An 18,021-nucleotide genomic window follows, 5' to 3' on the forward strand; every position below is an offset into this window, starting at 1 on the left:
TATGTAGCCTATAAAAAACACTCATTGAATATTGAACTGCCCACTAGCTTTTAAGTTTGTAAAGCAAGGAAGGGCACAGTACTTATTTCTTGGCACTCTGACTTCATTTGGCTGTAAGAAGTGAATGGCATTTGAATAAGGACTTGCTGTCCTCACACACAAGACTCTCATTCTCCAAACTAATTTAGGTAAGACAGGAAGTATTGGGTTTTTGCATCTTAAAAATGAGCGTCTTTATTACACTTGCTAGCATTCTGTGTTTGGTAAACTTTATTCATATGCTTTTAAGTTCTTCTCTTGCTGTTGTAACTTATTCTATCTTTTCTCTCACATTTGCATTCTAATAAAGACTAGATCCAACCCATTTCCTGTCCAAGTAGGACAAGAATATGCTAGGATATGTCCTAGCATAATCATGCAGTACATTAGGGTCTAAAGTAAACTTGGCATTGATAAAAAATAGATTTTGATCTTTCTAAATAATTACACTAAATTGTAATTAATGTTTCCTTATGATAGAAATAAACCTTACTTACAAACAAAAAGGAATTTATACAGTGGGAGCTAAAAATGGTTTTATGTAATTGGGATGGACAGAAATCTACTGATTTTTTAAAATATATCTAAACTACTTTTCAACTCGGACACTCAGTCCACGAGTCTCTAACAAGAACCTCTTTTCTGCCTTTTATCAAATTATAAATCAGCTATCTATCTATAACACCAAAACATCCTGCTTCAAGTTGTGATGAAATTTTGCATGGCCTTATAAATCACACTGTATCATTTACAATAATATCTGGGAACTTGTTTCAGATTTCTGCACTAGTTACAGGTAATTATCTTCCTATTATTATCAATTTGCTGGCAAAACATAATTATTAAAATACTGAAAAAAATTTCTAAGCAGGATAGACAAAAGGCTTTCTAATACGCCACTCTCTATTTGGACTGCTCAAGATAGAAAGCTTACAGGCTGTTGACAATCTATTCTTTTGCTTATCAATTACCCTTCCAGTTGGACTCGCAAACCCTTTGCTTTTTCTCAGCTTTGAATTCTACGCTTTAACTGGGTGATACCAAACATCAACAAATCAAAATACTCTTCTTAACAACAACAACAAAAATATATGAAATTTACACACAGACAATGATGTCTTCTGTCACTAGAGTCTAAACTTACTATTAACTGTTAAAATCATTAAAATATACCAACAGAGTACTGTGCCAGTGAGTGTACTTCAGATTTTAGGAAACTGATGGGTATGGCTTCTGTCTCTGGATATTTAAGGGGAAAGAAACAGGTTTTTGTTGTAAGTGAAGACAAGCTTTGACATTATTGCAATGTCACTCCTGGCACCAAAAAGCTCTGCTGCAGGGATCCTGCCTGTTTATGACCCTGGGAGAGGCTGGGTTTGGAGAAGGTCTGCTTTGACATTCCGCATACTATTGTACTAGCACATGCCATGTGCATCTAGGTCAATGAGTCATTCCTTATCTCGCTACTCACGTACAGTGATCCACTCTTGGAAGTTGGTTCTTTCTTTCCACCGCAAACCAGAAGACAAGATCTGCTACCTGGCATAGTCTGTTTGATATTTTCCTCCTGTCTGCTCCTATTTTTACCTTTTTAGCTATGTAAGTTAGGGCACTTGCATCTTTTGCCTCTCAGTTGTGTCCCGAACCTACCCCCAAAATGATTAATGAATGCACTAAGCTAATTTCAACCTAATTTGACAATTGAGTAAACATGCAGAGGTTGAGTCTGGAGAAAAGATTCTGTCCATTGAGGCAAGAGACACCAGAAATACCACCATCTAGGGAATGCAGATTCCCTAGTTTAGTTTTCATTGTGTATTAGTAGATTAGTTTTCATTGTGTATTAGAAAACTAACACGCAGAATTATAGGAAGCACTGCCTGTTTTGTTCTGCTGTACACACAATTATTTGTTATACCTTATTTCCAGAGAGCAAAACTAGGGTAACTGTGTTTAAACCTGAAAACACTAACATGCAGTGCTCTTCTGCAACGGTAACAGATTCCATCATGGTGCATGGTCCATATGTTGCTGAAGTGATATTTGTGAGGAGATGCTGAGTAACAGAAACTGCACATCAAACCAATCTACAATTCAACAAGCTGGTGTTAAGCAGCAACTACAAAGAGTCCATCAATGGCTTGTGTACAAATTTTTGCACAAGACTAAACTGTGGCTCTTCAGAAAACTCTGCTTTACAGGTTCTACTAGCAACATTTTTCTCCTGCGCATTGACAACAGCTGCAGTGGCAGATCATTATACCACATGTGAGTTACAAATCGTGACTACAAGATGCGCTCACTATCAGAAAGACTATAACCTACCTCACTAGCACATTTATTTCACACCATAAATTGCTGCTTCTGCTCACAGAGATCTTCGTGATGGAACACTTGGGAGAGATGATGGAAATCTTTGTTGAACAAAGACATTACTAATTTAACCCCATTTTTCCTTGGTAAAACAAACTGGATTAAATTGAACGTACTCTTTAATGCCTGCAAGAAAGGGCTCAATCTGCAGATTTATTTCTTAGTGTTACATGCCACTGTAGCCCTATGATAGTGTGCTTCTTGGGATGATGCTTCCTTAAAAGCAAAATCTGGTGACAGACTGTTAGCATTAAAGCATCTGTGCTAAAAAAAAACTTGATGAATTGCAACCTAACAGATGATTTCTTCACATTGCAGGAACACGTAAATGAAGTAAACTGGGACAATGGAAAGACAACTCGAGGCTACCAGAATGGAAAACAGCACCTCTTCCTTCTTTATCATGGAAAGAAAGACACATGTGAAGATAAGCAGGAAACAAGTCATGCTAGCTAAGCTGAGAAAGAGCTGCTCCTGCACCCCACAGAAGCTGAAGAACTTTGTTATGGATTTCTTTCCTGTTTTACGATGGCTTCCCAAGTACCAGTGCAAAGAATACATTTGGGGGGATATTATGTCTGGGTTAGTGATTGGGATCATTTTGGTGCCTCAAGCAATTGCATACTCACTGCTGGCAGGTCTGAAGCCCATTTATAGTCTTTACACGTCATTCTTCGCCAACATCATCTATTTCTTAATGGGGACATCCCGTCATGTATCAGTTGGCATTTTCAGCTTGATAAGCTTAATGGTAGGACAAGTTGTGGACCGAGAACTTCTCTTGGCTGGGTTTGACTTGAATGATGATGCCCCACCAGCCTTGGGTGATGGCTCTCTGCAGAATGACAGTCTGTCCAACACAACTGCCTTCAACCTTACAATTGCGGGGATAAATGCTGAGTGCGGGAAAGAATGCTACGCTATCGGCATTGCTACAGCCCTGACGTTCATGGCTGGAGTGTATCAGGTAAGTGGTTGCTGCCATCCAGAGGCAAGGTATGAAGTTCCTAAAGCTTCTTTGTATGACCTAAGCTTCGGCTTGACCCTCTTTCAGTGAGAGATACGGTACCAGTTCACTTGAATGTATGTGCACCTTGGACTGTTTTCTCCAGGAAGACTAACTGTATGCAACTCAGAGAAAGCATGAGACGGGCAGTTTTTCTTAGCTACTAGCAAGCACAGACAAAACAAGAGTCTTCTGCAAGACCATTAACATTGTTTTGATACTCTACTGCCTTTTGGCCTTGTTGCTTTTCACGGGACCATGACTCCCACTACAGGTCTTATTATGAGGGAAATTTCTAGGTAACTGTGTACTTCAACAATGAAGAAGTAATTCTGTTTCCCTCGATATTTTAACAAAGGTGCAGACATACTCATTCTACAGGTTCACAATGTGTGACTCAGTGTTTTGCTAGGAGGGGTTATGTTCTACCAAACTGCTGTGCAAAGATAATTCAAAAGCAGAAAGGACAAGAGGAGAAATAGATTGACTAGCCTACTTTTCAGATAATGGCTGTGCTGGACTCTTTGAGACTTGCCAACACGCTGCCCATCACAAGGATATCAAGAGAACACAGAAGGAAGCATCAGGAACATACTTAACCTATTAACTGTATATATATATATATAATATATATATAATATATATATGAATTAAGAAAGAACTAGTTATCTCCCCGTTTACTAAGAAATTTCAGATCACATTTATGAGAAAAAAAAATGCCCTTGTGAAGCTATATTTTCAAAGCCATCTAAGAAAGGAGAAGGAATTAGTTAGGAACAGTATCCTGAGATATGGGAGAGTCTGTGAGCACTTCTGCCTCTTCTGACTTTAGGCATGCCACAAAGGCTGTCTGTGCTCCACTTCCCTTCTGTTCACCAGGCTAAAATTAAAAGCTGTTTAATACAACACCTAAAGTAGGGATCTTACTTGTTGTCATTCAAGTTCTGTTTACAGCACAAAGGCTGTACATTTTAACTTTATTCACTTTAAGACTGAAAAAGAGAAAATTTGCTTTGGTATAACAGAAGCATTTTGGATCCACTACTCTTTTGCATAAGAAACAAAATTCAGACGAGCCACTTCAGTGGAGTCACCTCAGACCAGTGTTTGACTGACCCTGTCTCAAACTCGTCATTCACCTCTTGGATTTGTAGGGTCCCACAACAGTAAAGGGAATCACATGTTTTAAAAGCAGACTGGAAACAATAAGGGATAATTCCTGTTTTAAGACTGAAATAGCCAAGTGCTATGGGCCTCCAGCTAGTTCTCTCCCATCTGTGCTTAATTATTTGCAGCAACAGTTACAGCTCATGTATTTTTTTCTTTTCTTTTTCTGTGTTTCCTCAGGTTCTAATGGGGATTTTCCGTCTGGGTTTTGTATCTATGTACCTATCTGAGTCGGTACTAGACGGCTTTGCAACCGGTGCTTCCTTAACCATTTTAACAGCTCAAGTGAAATATCTGATTGGAATAAAAATTCCACGTAGCCAAGGGCATGGGATGCTTGTTATTACCTGGATTAACATTTTCCGGAACATTTCTCAGGCCAACCTTTGTGATGTCATCACAAGTGCCATTTGTATCGTGGTGCTGGTCACTGCGAAGGAACTGGGAGATCGGTATAAGCACAAACTGAAATTTCCTCTTCCCACAGAGCTGGTAGTTATTGTTGTGGCAACACTGGTGTCACACTACGGGAAGTTAAATGAAGTCTATGCATCCAGCGTTTCTGGAGCTATTCCAACAGGATTTATTCCTCCAAAGGTACCACAGTTCAACTTAATGCTCCGAGTCGCCGTAGATGCTTTGCCTCTTGCCCTAGTCAGCTTTGCCTTCACTGTGTCCCTTTCCGAAATGTGTGCAAAGAAATATGCTTACACCATCCGAGCCAATCAGGAGATGTTTGCTGTGGGGTTCTGCAACATCATTCCTTCTTTTTTCCACTCTTTTGCAACCAGTGCAGCTCTGGCAAAAACCCTCGTCAAAACATCTACAGGCTGCCAGACTCAAGTCTCTGGAGTAATTAGTGCAATGGTGGTTTTGCTGGTGCTGCTCTTCCTGGCACCTCTCTTCTACTCCTTGCAGAAGTGTGTCCTGGCTTGTATCATTATTGTCAGCCTCCGAGGAGCCCTGAGGAAGTTCAGAGATGTGCCAGCACGGTACCACGTGAATAAGGTGGACACGTTTGTTTGGGTCATTACTGTGTCTGCCTCTGCCTTGGTCAGCACAGAAATAGGGTTGTTGGTTGGCATGGTTTTCTCCATGTTATGCATTGTTGTTCGGACACAGCGGCCACGGACAGCCCTGCTTGGTCAGATCCAAGACACAGGCTTTTATGAGGATGACTTAGAATATGAAAATCTCACTACTGTTCCAAAGGTCAAAATATTTCGTTTTGAGGGTCCACTTTACTATGCAAATAAAAACTATTTCCTAAAGTCTCTGTACAGATTGACCAACTTAGATCCTAATCTAGAAGCTGCTAGAAGGAAGAAATATGAGAAGAAGGAAAAGCAGCATCTGCAAAAGGGAAATCACAGAACTGCTAATGGACTGGGCATCGGAGAAACCACTTTGCAACTAGTTCCTAAGCAAATTGATTTCCAAGCCCTTGTTGTAGATTGCTCTTCCATCTCATTTTTGGACACCACTGGAGTTAATACCCTAAAGGAAATCCTGAAAGACTACAAGAACTTAAACATTTCTGTTCTCCTGGCTTGCTGCAATCCCTCAGTGATAGACTCTCTGAAAAGAGGAGGTTACTTTGGAAGAGATTTTGGAAGTATGCAGGAAATGCTGTTCTACAGTATACATAATGCTGTGCTGTTTGCAAAAGACCAAAAGCTTCCAGCAGATTGCTCAGTTTAACCCTATGGCTTCCTTGACAATTCACCACAAAAGCAACAGATGCAGTGGGGCAATTTGCAATAGGTAAATTATCAGACACACTATTGGCTGTGTACAAGCCATTCTCCCCTGAAGAGCTCCACTGTTTGTCAGATGCCATGCAGAACAGCCACTGAGGATGCAGTCCAGGACAAGCATGGAACAGGTCAGATTATCACCTGCACCTTCACTTTAAAATGCAGGTGATGTGTAGTAAGGAATTTTGGGATTGGCTTGTCCCTTGTACCATGATCACTTATGACCCAACATGTATGTCATGAGACTGTTGTGCTCATGGTCAGCCCAGTGTCACCTGGCTCTCCCAGGGGTTTAATGTCCGGTTTGTGTTAAGAGGGTTAAGCCATTCCCATGAAAATGCAATCAATCCAGCATCCTGGACATGTAATGGTTTAAATTCTGGCTTGCAAGGCCCTGCCCCTTCCATCATTCCAGATGTGCTCCTAAACAACTCCCACTGTTTGCACACAAATAAAATGTATAAAATATTGTAGAATGTAGCATGTCTCTCCTCCTCGATTACACAGGCTTAATAACATAACCTGCCACAGGAGAAGAAATTGTGATTCATCACAGGTTCCTCTCAAAACGACCATTTCCAAAAATCGCTGCTGGAGTTGGTTGTTTTATTAGCTTAAATCTGTGGTAATCAGTTGCTGAAGGCTGTGATACCCCTAATGATGCCAGAAGAAACATGCTTGACGCAAGATTTCGTAACCAGTAAGAGGATAAACAGGATTAGGGAAAACGAATGGCTTTAACTTACAGTCACAAAACTACCCAGGTAGCTGTACCACCGTCCTGTAAAAATAAGTTGCCTCTGGTGGGCAGATGCAACTCTAATTCAGGGATACATAAGGATCACCAAACATAAAACCTCAGAACCGTGATGCAGTACGTCACCTTCTTCCTACAAATGCCTGCCTGGGTTCAAAGAAAAATAGGAGCAAATAGGGTAGGGTGGGAAGGTAAATCTGTGAGTTGCCTACAAGGGGATTGATAGGTCAGTCAGAACTGCCTGGCTGGTCTTCTCTGATGCAATGCTAATGAAGTATTACAAGTAACATACCTGGGCCAAGTAAAGGGAGCAACGCTTTGTAACTTGTGATCCTCGTATGTTGGAAAAATTCCACCACTGTTTGTACATACTACAGATGTTGTGGGGTTTTGTTTGTTTTGCTTTGTTTTTTTTTCCTCCTATCATATTAGTCTTTGATTTGAGGTCCATTAGACCATGTTTTCCAGGTCTAGTCACCTTCTATAATAATTTACCTTAACTGCTGTTCATTGTGCTTTATGTCGTATGATACTGCCAGTGTCAGTTGTTTTGTTATATATGCATATTCTTTTTATTACAAATAAGCATAGCTTTGGATTTTGATTTTAACACAGTTAGTACACAGTGTTCTGGTTCATGGCACAGGCAGAATGTCCTCCACTCAAGTTTATAATTACCTGCACAAAAGGTAGGAGAGCTGCCCTGTCTCTCTCATTAATCATGGCTGGTTCATATAGCACCAAGCACAGAAGGAAATTCTATCACAGCTGTGCCTCTTACAATTAGCAGACTCTAGAAACAGAGTCCATGTAGAAGCTCTAGAAACAGAGCTTCCAAGTATGCAGAAGTTATTTCTTTGCTGTGACATTAAAAAAAAAAAAGAAGTCAGGTCAACACAATATGTGACTTGCTTGTTTCAACTTTTTAGATCTCTGAAAGAAAGAACACTCAAACTGAGGCTCTCCGGGTGCCCCAGGCACTGTCTGGCTCTCAAGAACAAGTATTTTGTTAAAGGAAAAGTAGTGCTTTACCAAAAGATAAAAAAATAAATTCAAAAAAATGTCTTCACAGGGATTGAGAATAGCACGGTATTAGCTGATTCAATACTGACATTTTCATGAACTCATTCCTGTTAAGAAGGCCAGAGCAGTAAAACCTGCCAGAAATGTCACAAGATTAAAGGATTGATCATTGGCAGCATTTTCATGTCATCAAACAATTCACTTACATTATTATTTAAACTGCTGACTTGGTATGCCTAGATTTTCTATTCTAAAAAGAAATGAGCCCAAGGAAAAAATATTGCTTTGTGTAACCATTCTTTGATCAGGAAATACCTCTCTTAAGGTCCTGCTTGCGGCAAGCATGAGGAGTTAATACCACACAGTATCAGTACAGACACTCCTAGGCTGCTGTGCCAAAACAAGCTGTCGTTCGAAGTCAAATAAAACATCCTAGCAATCCAGATATTTTTTAGTTTTATGGATCAATCCACCAATCCAGAACATAAAGAAAAAAATTGCAAAAGATACCCTTAACTCTAGATTAATCTCATTTTAAAAGAGAAAAAAAAAAAGAGGTTCTAATGGAAGGTGTATTCTTGCAACAGTCTCCAGAGAAAAATGAAGAGAGGCTGAGAAATTAAGAGTCAGAAGTCTCTTTTTCATCATATTTATTGTAGGAATGGTACAAAAGGATACCTAAGCTAAGAAACTTGGCTACACATAAGAGAGAGTAAGCTTTAGGACTTTTACTACAAAGAAAGAAACTACTGATCAGAAGAAACCATAGAAACAATTTTCTGGTTTGGGTTTACTAGCAGAACTGGCTCACAATCAAGCTGTGTTGGACAATGTCAAACACAGCAGGGAAACAACTTCAGTGATATGCTGTAGGGATGTTGGGAGACTCTGAATTATTTCTAAGGAGTATGTAAAAGTTAATTTAAAAAGCAAACCTTTTTCTAGCACATTTATGTTTGCTATACTGTGTTATACCAAGATGAAGGACATGAAGACTGAAAATTAACAAAAACTGCTGATTGTCTTCTCTCCCAATCTACCAGAGATTAAGTATGGTGACTTGCAGAGGAGCTGGGGATGGTCTTGTAATTCCAACTATGTTAATATTAATACTGTTGAAATAAAGATTGTTATATGCCTTTTAGGAAATGTTATATGCTTCATATAGAATGACTGTATTTTTGTTCACTGTGATGCCTTGTGATTTATCATGTATCATGTATCAAACAGATTTTAGTACTGCTACATAAGAACGGAAAAGGGTTCTTAACTTGTGGACTGTGTGTCCCCCTTAGAGCTGGGCAAGGAGTTGGGAATCTTCAGCTCAAACTGTCCTGTTGACTAGTGCAGCATGGCAAGAATGTGTGGTTTAGGTGTCAAAACAGCTCTGTTTATTGGCACTGGTAACTAACAACATGGAAACTGTCCAGTCCCTGAAAAACATCTTGGGTTTCCCAATAATCATGAATACTTCTACACCACAAGACCAAGAGACAAATGTGTGCTTTTGGCTGGAAAATAAAACTAGCAGTTCTCTGAAAACAGTTTATCTTGTGGTATCCTTTCACAGGTGGTGAAATAATGGGCTAACTCAGAATAAAGAAAAAGATAAAGAGGTGGGCTTCCTGTACTAGAAAATGAAGGGATGCACTTGGCATTGGGGGATTAGAAGACATAATGAGAAAGACCACTACAGAAGTGAGAAGGGGAAGGTGGCAGTCTTTTATTTGAGCACATCTGCTTCTCGGGAGAAACATTTATGACCCCTTTTTGATGATGGTACAACTGTGAGCAAAAGCAAAGCCTCTATCTGTTAGGACTCCACAGAGGTGGCACCTCCGAGTCCTCTGTTTTCTCTAAGTGTTCCTCTTCAGTCAAGCGCCCATTTTCACATTCCATGAAGTCTTCTCTACTCACTGACCCCACGACATAACACAGTTCCACTGCTGGAGGTTTCTCACTCAAAACCTCTACATCCTTCTGGAAACCACTGGTTCAGGAAGAAAACTGCACAGGCACAAAATTCGGCGTCAGGACTGGACCTCTCCTTCTCCTACTTGCATTCCTGCCCGTTGCTTTTTTCAATTCCAATGTTTGCCCGCACGCTCCATGTTCTCTCCCTTTCCAAATCACTGCTGACACTCAGAACACTGGTTGTCCTTCCACAACTCAAATGTCTCCTTGCCTTTGACAAATGCACATTTTTTTTGCAAAATGAAGAGTTTTAAGCCTGGTTCTAAACAGTAGCAAAGTTTCTAATTACCACATGTCAAGGCTGGGCTAAATATCAAGGATAGTGGGTTAGAATCCTACCCTTGAGGAAGTACCCAGCTTTGCTGGGGACTTCCTGATTGACTGCTAAGTTTCCATGCTCCTAGAATTCTAATTGTGTGAAGGACTGTACCCCACTTTGGAAGATTCAGTGCCTCACTTCCCAAAAAGGCTGAGCAGAATCCATGACAGATGCATTCCTTTCCCTCATTTGGAAAGCCCAATTCAACACATGGCACAGCTAAGACAGGCTGCCAGGAGGGATTCTGGGCTCCAACTGTAGGTGTGGCTACTTTCTTTTTGAAGATACTCACAGATTCTTCCTAAGTCAGATGGTTACAGAAACCTGAAAGACCCAAGCCATCTCCCAGGAGAAACTTCTGAGATCCAAGACAGGGACCCCAGCAGTGGTGAGCACTGGTAGTTGCCCTTGCCCCTGGATCACTGCAAGAGTACAAATCCCACAGTCCAATAAGAGAGGGAGACACAGTAGAGGAAAGGGTATTCACTGGAAACTTCCACAGGGAAAGATGAGCGCGAGGAGCTCTGTTACCTGCTATACTCACAGATGGACTAACATACAGAGGCCACTCTGGGCTACAGATACAACACTTATCTGTGTGCAGGGCTTCTCATCACCTTCCCAAAAAATCTACATACACAAGCACACCCGAATAACAAGGAACAAAACTTCTGTTCCTAATACACACTTCGAAACATGCAACTCTTTTGTTCACATCCCTTTTCCACAGTTGCTTCCTCTTGTTTCCTCTCCTTCCCCTTGTTGCTTCCCAAAAATGATAAATTCCCATTGTCCTGCATCGGGATAGCACATGCCACAGTAATGTGGATTGTAAATATGCTCAGCAACAGTCTGAGCCAAGCAAAACTTTAAGAGCTATTACAACTTTTGATGGGGTTTTTATGTTTTGATGGGGTTTTTATGTTTTGTCTTCCCTCACAGACCCTGCTCTAGGCATCTGTATTTGGTTATTTCCACTGGGCATATTGGTATGAGTGCATTTAAACTGAGTTAAAATGGGACTTGAAAGGCAACGAATTCCAACGTTGTCCTCCCAAAGTCTGACATGTATTTCCCAAGAACTAGAAATGCTATCTGTATATGAATCCTTTTGGAAGAGGGTATTAACTGGTATTACCCGAATTCACCATTTCAGTTGTCACTACCTGTCAACTGATGCAGTGCACAGGTGGGTTCAGGATGCAAAAAGTAACTTCCAAGTTAGGTAGAAGGAAGATAGAAATAGTAGAAAAATAGTGGCAGTTTTCATTTGGATCTCTCAGTAAATCAGGCTTGTATCAATCTTCGTGGGACTTTTTTGTCTGTATCATGTCTCCTAAATTAAAGGACTAAAAAGTAAGCCATCTTTCTAGTCCCTCAGCTTCTCAACAGAAGCTCCCTCTTTCTCAATCTCATAAAACCTCAAAATAATTCTCATCTGTTGGAACATAACTGACTTCCAAGGAAGCAAAGACATGCCCAGCTTGCAAGTAGACAAAGATAAATATCAAAGTGAGCACCTGTTGGATCTTTTAATTTAAGTTTTCCTAGACTTTGACTTGAGGTGACTTTGCTTACCTAAGAGCAACTAATTCCAGTAACCAGTGAATTCGAACTTGTTCAATGCCACCATGTGGAACAGAAGAAACGTAGGCAAGGTTCAGCTCTTGGTCTTTGCTCAGGTCAAACAGGTCAGCACGGCTGTGAGGTAAAGGAGGGCTTCAGGAAAAGAGGGACAGAAAAGAAACAACACATTGCAACATTAAGTAACAGCACCACTGGGTATGCAAAGATGTCTACGCTAAGTCCCTACACCAACTGCAAGATCCCACTCAGCATGAGCAGCACAGTCTGACATGAGGTGAAAGCAAAACGCAGCTGCAGCTTATTTGGGGCTAACTGGCTATACGTGGGGTTTGCCAAAGTGGAACACAGCTTGGGTGTATCTCATTGGCACGCTCACAGGAAAGCGTTACAGGCAGTCATTACTGCACAGACAGCAATCTCAGGCAGCAGTGGCCCTAGGAAACCATACAGTGGCAGTCACCCTGTTTGAGTACCTAATGATAAGGGAGCTCAGTGTCTCTTAGGCTCTGGAATGGAAGTCAGACTTGCTGACGTCTGTAGTATGGAAAATATGGGCTTGACCTTCATGCAATGACATCAATTCGTGCTCTGCTGTGGAAGCTACACTTGTCAGAAGCAGAATTAGATGCTCAGAGCCTTCATATTCTTCAGCCATGTTCAACTCAGCCCTAAGTATAAGGAAGCATGGTAACATGTGGCTTGAGGTTCCCATGCTTGATGCTGAAAGCAGCTTAACAGGCTCACAGCTACACAGCCACAATCATGCTAACGTGAGTCTGCTGTCTGCTTATTCCATTGAAATCAACATTACACTGCAGCAAACTTCTGTTGTTCCTATCCCCACCAATAAATAGCTCCAAGATGGAAGTCAGAAACTTAGAATGCTGCACGGTTCACTAGGTTTGGTCACCCTTGGGGACTTTCACTAAGCCTCCTGGTAATGTGTACATTCTGAATGGTAAAGCATTTGTATTACAGGAAGGATAAAACAGCACTGCCCCTAAGGCTTGGTAAAATACTTCCACATGTTTTCACACTGCAGCAAGAGATGACTTGTGCTCTAACTGCACACTGTATATTATCTGTTTAAGTCAATAAGCAACCCAGTTTATGCTTTGTCTGGTGTGTTCTGTCTCCTATGATGTGTGGACTACACTTGTGCTGACTGCAACTGTGCTGGGAAGAGTCATACTGTCATCCTTTCCTCCTCTGTACCCCTCCACTTATTCATCCCACCACCAAGGACTCTGTGGAATAAACCTGCTACTGTATAACCAATCTGTGCACAAAGGGAAAAAAGCCTGACCCCACCTGAACAAGAACCTGACACAACTGAGATACTGCCTATCTATTACCACACCTCCTGCATCCTTATCCGAAAGTGTGTCTTGACACACAACACATCCTCTTAATAGGGCTTAACACAATTCAGCCTGTATAAGTGAGCCCCCTCTGCAATTTTATCAGCATAAAAGGCACTTAAAAACCATCTCCGTAAGATTGCTTCAAGTCACACAAGGGAGACTGAGAAGTTACTGTCTCTACTCTTACTAAAAATCTATGAGCCATTTGGGTACTTTTAATTGTTCCAGTGGATGACAACAGTGTTAACTACCAGATTATGAAAGAGTGCTCTACTACTATTCTGAAATTCAAACTGGCTTCAGTTCAACAGTGGCAAAGTTGGAAAGTCACAGAGCATTCACATATTTTCGCTCAGTCCGTGCTGAATAAACACTCTGAAACTCAGACTCTGCTAGAGAGAAATCTAGCAGAAACCATAAGACACAAAAGAGAGCTGACAGAATAGTGGGTTTTGTTAGTGGTGATATCAGTATGATATCAGTATCTGTCCTTTCCTTTTCTGAGTGCAAAGTGCCCATCCAAGAGAACCTCAAGCCTTGCTCCCAGGCTTTATCAGCTGCTGATCCACAGCTGTGCCCTTGTCCAGCTGTCTGAAACTGTGACACAGAAAAGAAGCTTTAACAGCTGGAACCCAGTTGTGCCACTGTGTGAGCTTTCAAGGGAGCTTGAGAAATACCACTGTTGGCCAAGTGTTATAACTGAATAGCTGCTGACCCATGGAGAGCCTCTGCTGCTGCTCCTCTGCCTTTCCCTCACATGCCTTTCGTGTTTGCAGCTTTCCAAAGGTTTTCACACAACCAAAATCATGGGTGCAGTTTAAATGAGCTACACACACTATTTTTAAGGCAGGTTTTCATTAATGTTTCCTAACACTGCAAGCAAAAATTAAAATAAAAAAAATGAAACAAAAACAGAAAAAAAAAATCAGGAAAACTCAAACATCTCTCTTAATCAGAATGTATTTTAGGTCCTGTTCTGTTTTCCCAGCAACATGGAAAATTAAAAAAAAGTTGCAACTTTTGACTTGGGGTACCTTTAGGCTTTACACAAAAAGAAAAAGGACACAAATTCCTTTTTTCCAAAGCACGTGCTGCTGATTCCATCCCTACTGCAACTCTTTTCCATACATGTGTTATTTCATCCACTACACGCCTAAACTGAGGAGGTCATAATCCGTTTAGAGTAAGATACAAGCATGGCAGCAGAATGTACCATCTCTTGCTTTCAAGAGATGCTAGAAGGCTTTCATGCCTGCTAGAAGCCTACATGTATCTGACAAAACCTGAAGGCTAACCCTAACCCAGTTAGCTCAGTAAGACTGGGCTTTCTCCAAGAATCAAATCACTACCAGGATACAGGGCAGCAGAGATGACATTTTTTTCACGGTCCCAGCCATCCCCCTGACTTAGGGCAACCAGACTCGCCAGCCGCATCAGGAAGATGGTGCACCTGGAAAGTGTTTGTCAAGAAGAACAAACTCCTAGAAATAGCAGTCTTTTGTCTGATAGTCCCAGAACTATCAGAAGCTTTGCCTGGGCCTATTTAGAGGCCGTGGCAATGGAAACACTGAAAAGTAAAGGAAATTAGTTCAGAGTATCAACATATGCGCTGTGCTGGGGGAAGAGGAAGGTCTTCGCGTGTTCGAGGGGGCAATGAAGCAACTCGGCGAGGGAATGTCGCCCGGGCCTATTTTTTTGGCCAGTTCACACTAACTGGCCACATCCCACATTCTGCTCTACACTGGTGGAGCTAGTGCAGCAGAAGCCGAGCAGCGAGGGGCAGCAAGGCCCCCTGACCCCACGGCAGCAGGCTCGGGAGAGCCTCGGTTCCTCCTGGAAGGCAGAGTCCGCACGCCCGGGGATCGAGAGGGCGGGAGGCAGCCGGAGGCGAGAGCCCCGGCGGAGGCGGCCGCGCGGCCAGGCCGTGCGCGCTTACCAGAAGCCGGTGCTCCTCCAAAGTGCTTGCAGGGCCGCTCGGCCCGCCGGGCATCCAACGTACCACCTCGTACGCCGTCGGGAGCCCGCGCCCAGGCGGCACCAGCAGCAAAGCCACAGCATCGCGCCCCATGGCGCGGGACGGCGGCGGGGCCCTGCCGAGCGCACCGCGCGGGTCCCGCTAGCCGACGCGCCAGGGCACGCCCCCGCGGGCGAGCGGCGGCCGCCCCCGGAGCCCGCGGCCCTTCGCTGCCTGCGGGCGCTGCTCGCCGCCTCCGCACGGCCGCGGCCGCTGTCCCGGCGCCGGCCGGCCCACCGGACGCTCCCGCCCGGCAGGATGCCGCTGGGGCGGGCGGCGGCGGCGGCGGCGGCCATGCGCCTTCCCCGCGCCCCACGCGAGGGCAGGCGCTCACCGCCGGGCACCGCGCCCGCGCGGAGGCGGCGTGGCGGAGCCGGGGGCGGCCTCCCTACCCCGAAGGGCCTGTGGGCGGGATTCAGAGCGTCACTGTCAGCTGCCGGAGGCTTGAGCGTGTTGTTGGTCTCAGAACGGCAGGGAGCAGTGTGCGGCCCCAGCCCTGAAAGCCCGGCCGCGTCCTGGGCCGCATCCAAAGCAGCGTGGCCAGCAGGCCGAGGGAAGGGGTTCTGCCCCTCTGCTCTGCTCTGGTGAGAGCCCAGCTGGAGCTCTGCATCCAGCTCCGGGGCCCTCAGCGCAGGAAGGACATGGACCTGTTGGAGCCAGTCCAAAGGAGGGCCACGAAGTTGATAAGAGGATTGGAGCACCTCCCCTACGAAGACAGGCTGAGAAAGTTGGGGCTGTTCAGCCTGGAGAAGGGAAGGTTGCGTGGGGACTCATGGCAACCTTCCAGTATCCGAAGGGGCCCCCATCAGGGGGGAAGCCAGAGAGACTCTTCATCAGGAACTGTGTGATAGGACAAGGGGTAAGGGGTACAAACTGAAACAGGGGAAATTTAGGTTACATATCAGGAAGAAATTCTTTCCTGTGAGGGTGGTGAGACACTGGAACAGGTTGCCTATGGAGATTGTGGATGCCCCAACCCTGGGGGTGTTCAAGGCCAGGTTGGATAAGGCCTTGAGCAACCTGGTCTAGTGAGAGGTGTCCCTTCTCATGCCAGGGGGGATTGGGGCTGGGTAATCTTTAAAAGCACCCTTCCAACCCTTAACATTTTATGATTCCATGAAGAGCTTTAAAAGCGCTTAATCATACACAGTCTCTAGCTTGATTTTCTAAACACTTGTTTGTTACCACTTGTACCTGAGGACTGGGTTTTCTGTGGGAAAACCTCTCCTTTGGGATCCCTCTTTTACCTATTGCTGTGCCTTCAGGAATCTCATCAAGCCTTGCCAACTCGAAGTAAAATGTGGAAGTGAGCCACCCTTCCACATCCACGAATACCACGGCAGCATCTCATTTTGTATTCATTGTTTCTGATTAATTGGGTGGATGGGGTACTCCAGTCTGATTTCCAGTAGAGGCTTTGGATTTAGCAGGGGAAATTGTGAGCCTCTGGAACAATGCCCACACCAGGGAACCTGCAGAGATTAGCCAGGCAAAGAGCGCACATCAGACCTGAAGTTGGGACATAGAAGATAAGGCAAAGCTCCTGCCACAGGAGACACACAAAAGCGTGCAACTCTGCATCACCCCCGAGTTTCTCTTCCATGTCTGATAAAGCATCTAATAAGATATTTCAGGGTACTTCCAAAGAACTGCAATTCCTAGCAGAAAATCTTATTTTGCTCACCACAGCTGCTCTGGTGCCTCCTGCCAAAGAAAGAAAATGCAGCAGAAAGAGTTACCTGCTCCCTGTGAAGGAGCCCGATATGCCTCTGTTCCCAAAACGTCTCAGGGCTGCTGTGGGGTGAGCAGCCAGGACCGTAAGACTTGCTTTTTCCCAAGCAAGGTAGTCAACAGGACCAACATGTTACCGGCAGCTTTTGCAGGTCAAATGCCAGGCTACACTGGTGAAATCCAGTGGTCTACTCCACAAGTCTCCCAAGCCTCTTCTTCTGGGGGAAGGGCAAATGCCAGGGTTACCACAGATGACCTCCAGCAAACAGTCTGCCAGGTGTAAAAGTTTGATTCAGAGTAGAACACCTATGTCCAGCTTGCTTTGAGAATAGTTTTAGAGATGGTCAAGCAAAGCCACGACAAAGACCCTAGTCAAAGGGAAGTTCCCCTACTGCCTTTGACTTTGTGCTCATCCAAGGGCTGGGAAGTGTCCAGTGGGAGTTTTTCTGTGGAGCATTTTGCCAGGGAGATTTCCCGTAGCTGACACTCCCACCCAAAGTACACTGGGGATTTTACAGCAGCCTCCTCCTGTCTTCCTGCAAAGTCTGAGAGCTCTTCCTGTCCTGAGGCATTTCTGAGAAGGCACAAAGGCACAGGGAATGGAGAGCAGCACTGTGCACTGGCCCTTTCCAGTAAGTTGAGGCTGACCTTCCCAGCTATCTGGCCAGTGTAAAATCCTCCAATGTCTCAAGCTAGGCAGAGGAGAGATATAAAATCTGTTACTCCTGAGCTTGAATAATCCCTCTGAGAAAGACTGTGTAAGGCAGTTGGACCCAGCTGCACTCCCTGCAGCATCCCTGCAGATGTTTTGGGAACACAGTCATTCCAAGCTCCTTCAGGAATGTCAGGGAGCAGGTAAATCTTCCTGCTGCATTTGTTTCTCTGTCTGGAGGTAACAAGAAATCTGTGT

General features: G+C 43.8%; 2 protein-coding genes across 7 annotated transcripts in view; one reads left to right on the top strand and one right to left on the bottom strand.

Annotated features, from left to right (window-relative positions):
• SLC26A1 (solute carrier family 26 member 1) overlaps positions 1-9,666 on the top strand; it is a 37,020-nt gene extending 27,354 nt beyond the window's left edge. For 5 of the 6 annotated variants that reach the window (XM_025896456.2, XM_025896457.2, XM_025896458.2 and 2 more), the window contains 2 exons: positions 2,731-3,379; positions 4,766-9,666. In XM_025896456.2, the coding sequence (XP_025752241.1) occupies positions 2,759-3,379; positions 4,766-6,286 (2,142 nt within the window). In that variant the 5' untranslated portion in view covers positions 2,731-2,758 and the 3' untranslated portion in view covers positions 6,287-9,666. Of the gene's footprint in view, positions 1-2,240; positions 2,308-2,730; positions 3,380-4,765 lie in introns of all 6 variants that reach the window. The other variant, XM_018085971.2, reaches the window with a different exon arrangement.
• Positions 1-15,447, bottom strand: part of IDUA (iduronidase alpha-L-) — a 45,622-nt gene extending 30,175 nt beyond the window's left edge. Inside the window, exons 1-2 of the mRNA XM_025896461.2 lie at positions 15,303-15,447; positions 11,994-12,134 (exon numbers count right to left, since the gene is read on the bottom strand). Coding sequence (XP_025752246.2) covers positions 11,994-12,134; positions 15,303-15,424 — 263 coding nt within the window. The 5' untranslated portion in view covers positions 15,425-15,447. The remainder of the gene's footprint in view (positions 1-11,993; positions 12,135-15,302) is intronic.
• Between the last annotated feature and the right edge of the window lie 2,574 nt (positions 15,448-18,021).

This window comes from Manacus vitellinus, unplaced genomic scaffold (assembly GCF_001715985.3).
Source record: "Manacus vitellinus isolate BGI_N305 unplaced genomic scaffold, ASM171598v3 scaffold_9_pilon, whole genome shotgun sequence".
In the NCBI taxonomy this organism is placed as follows: Eukaryota; Metazoa; Chordata; class Aves; order Passeriformes; family Pipridae; genus Manacus; species Manacus vitellinus.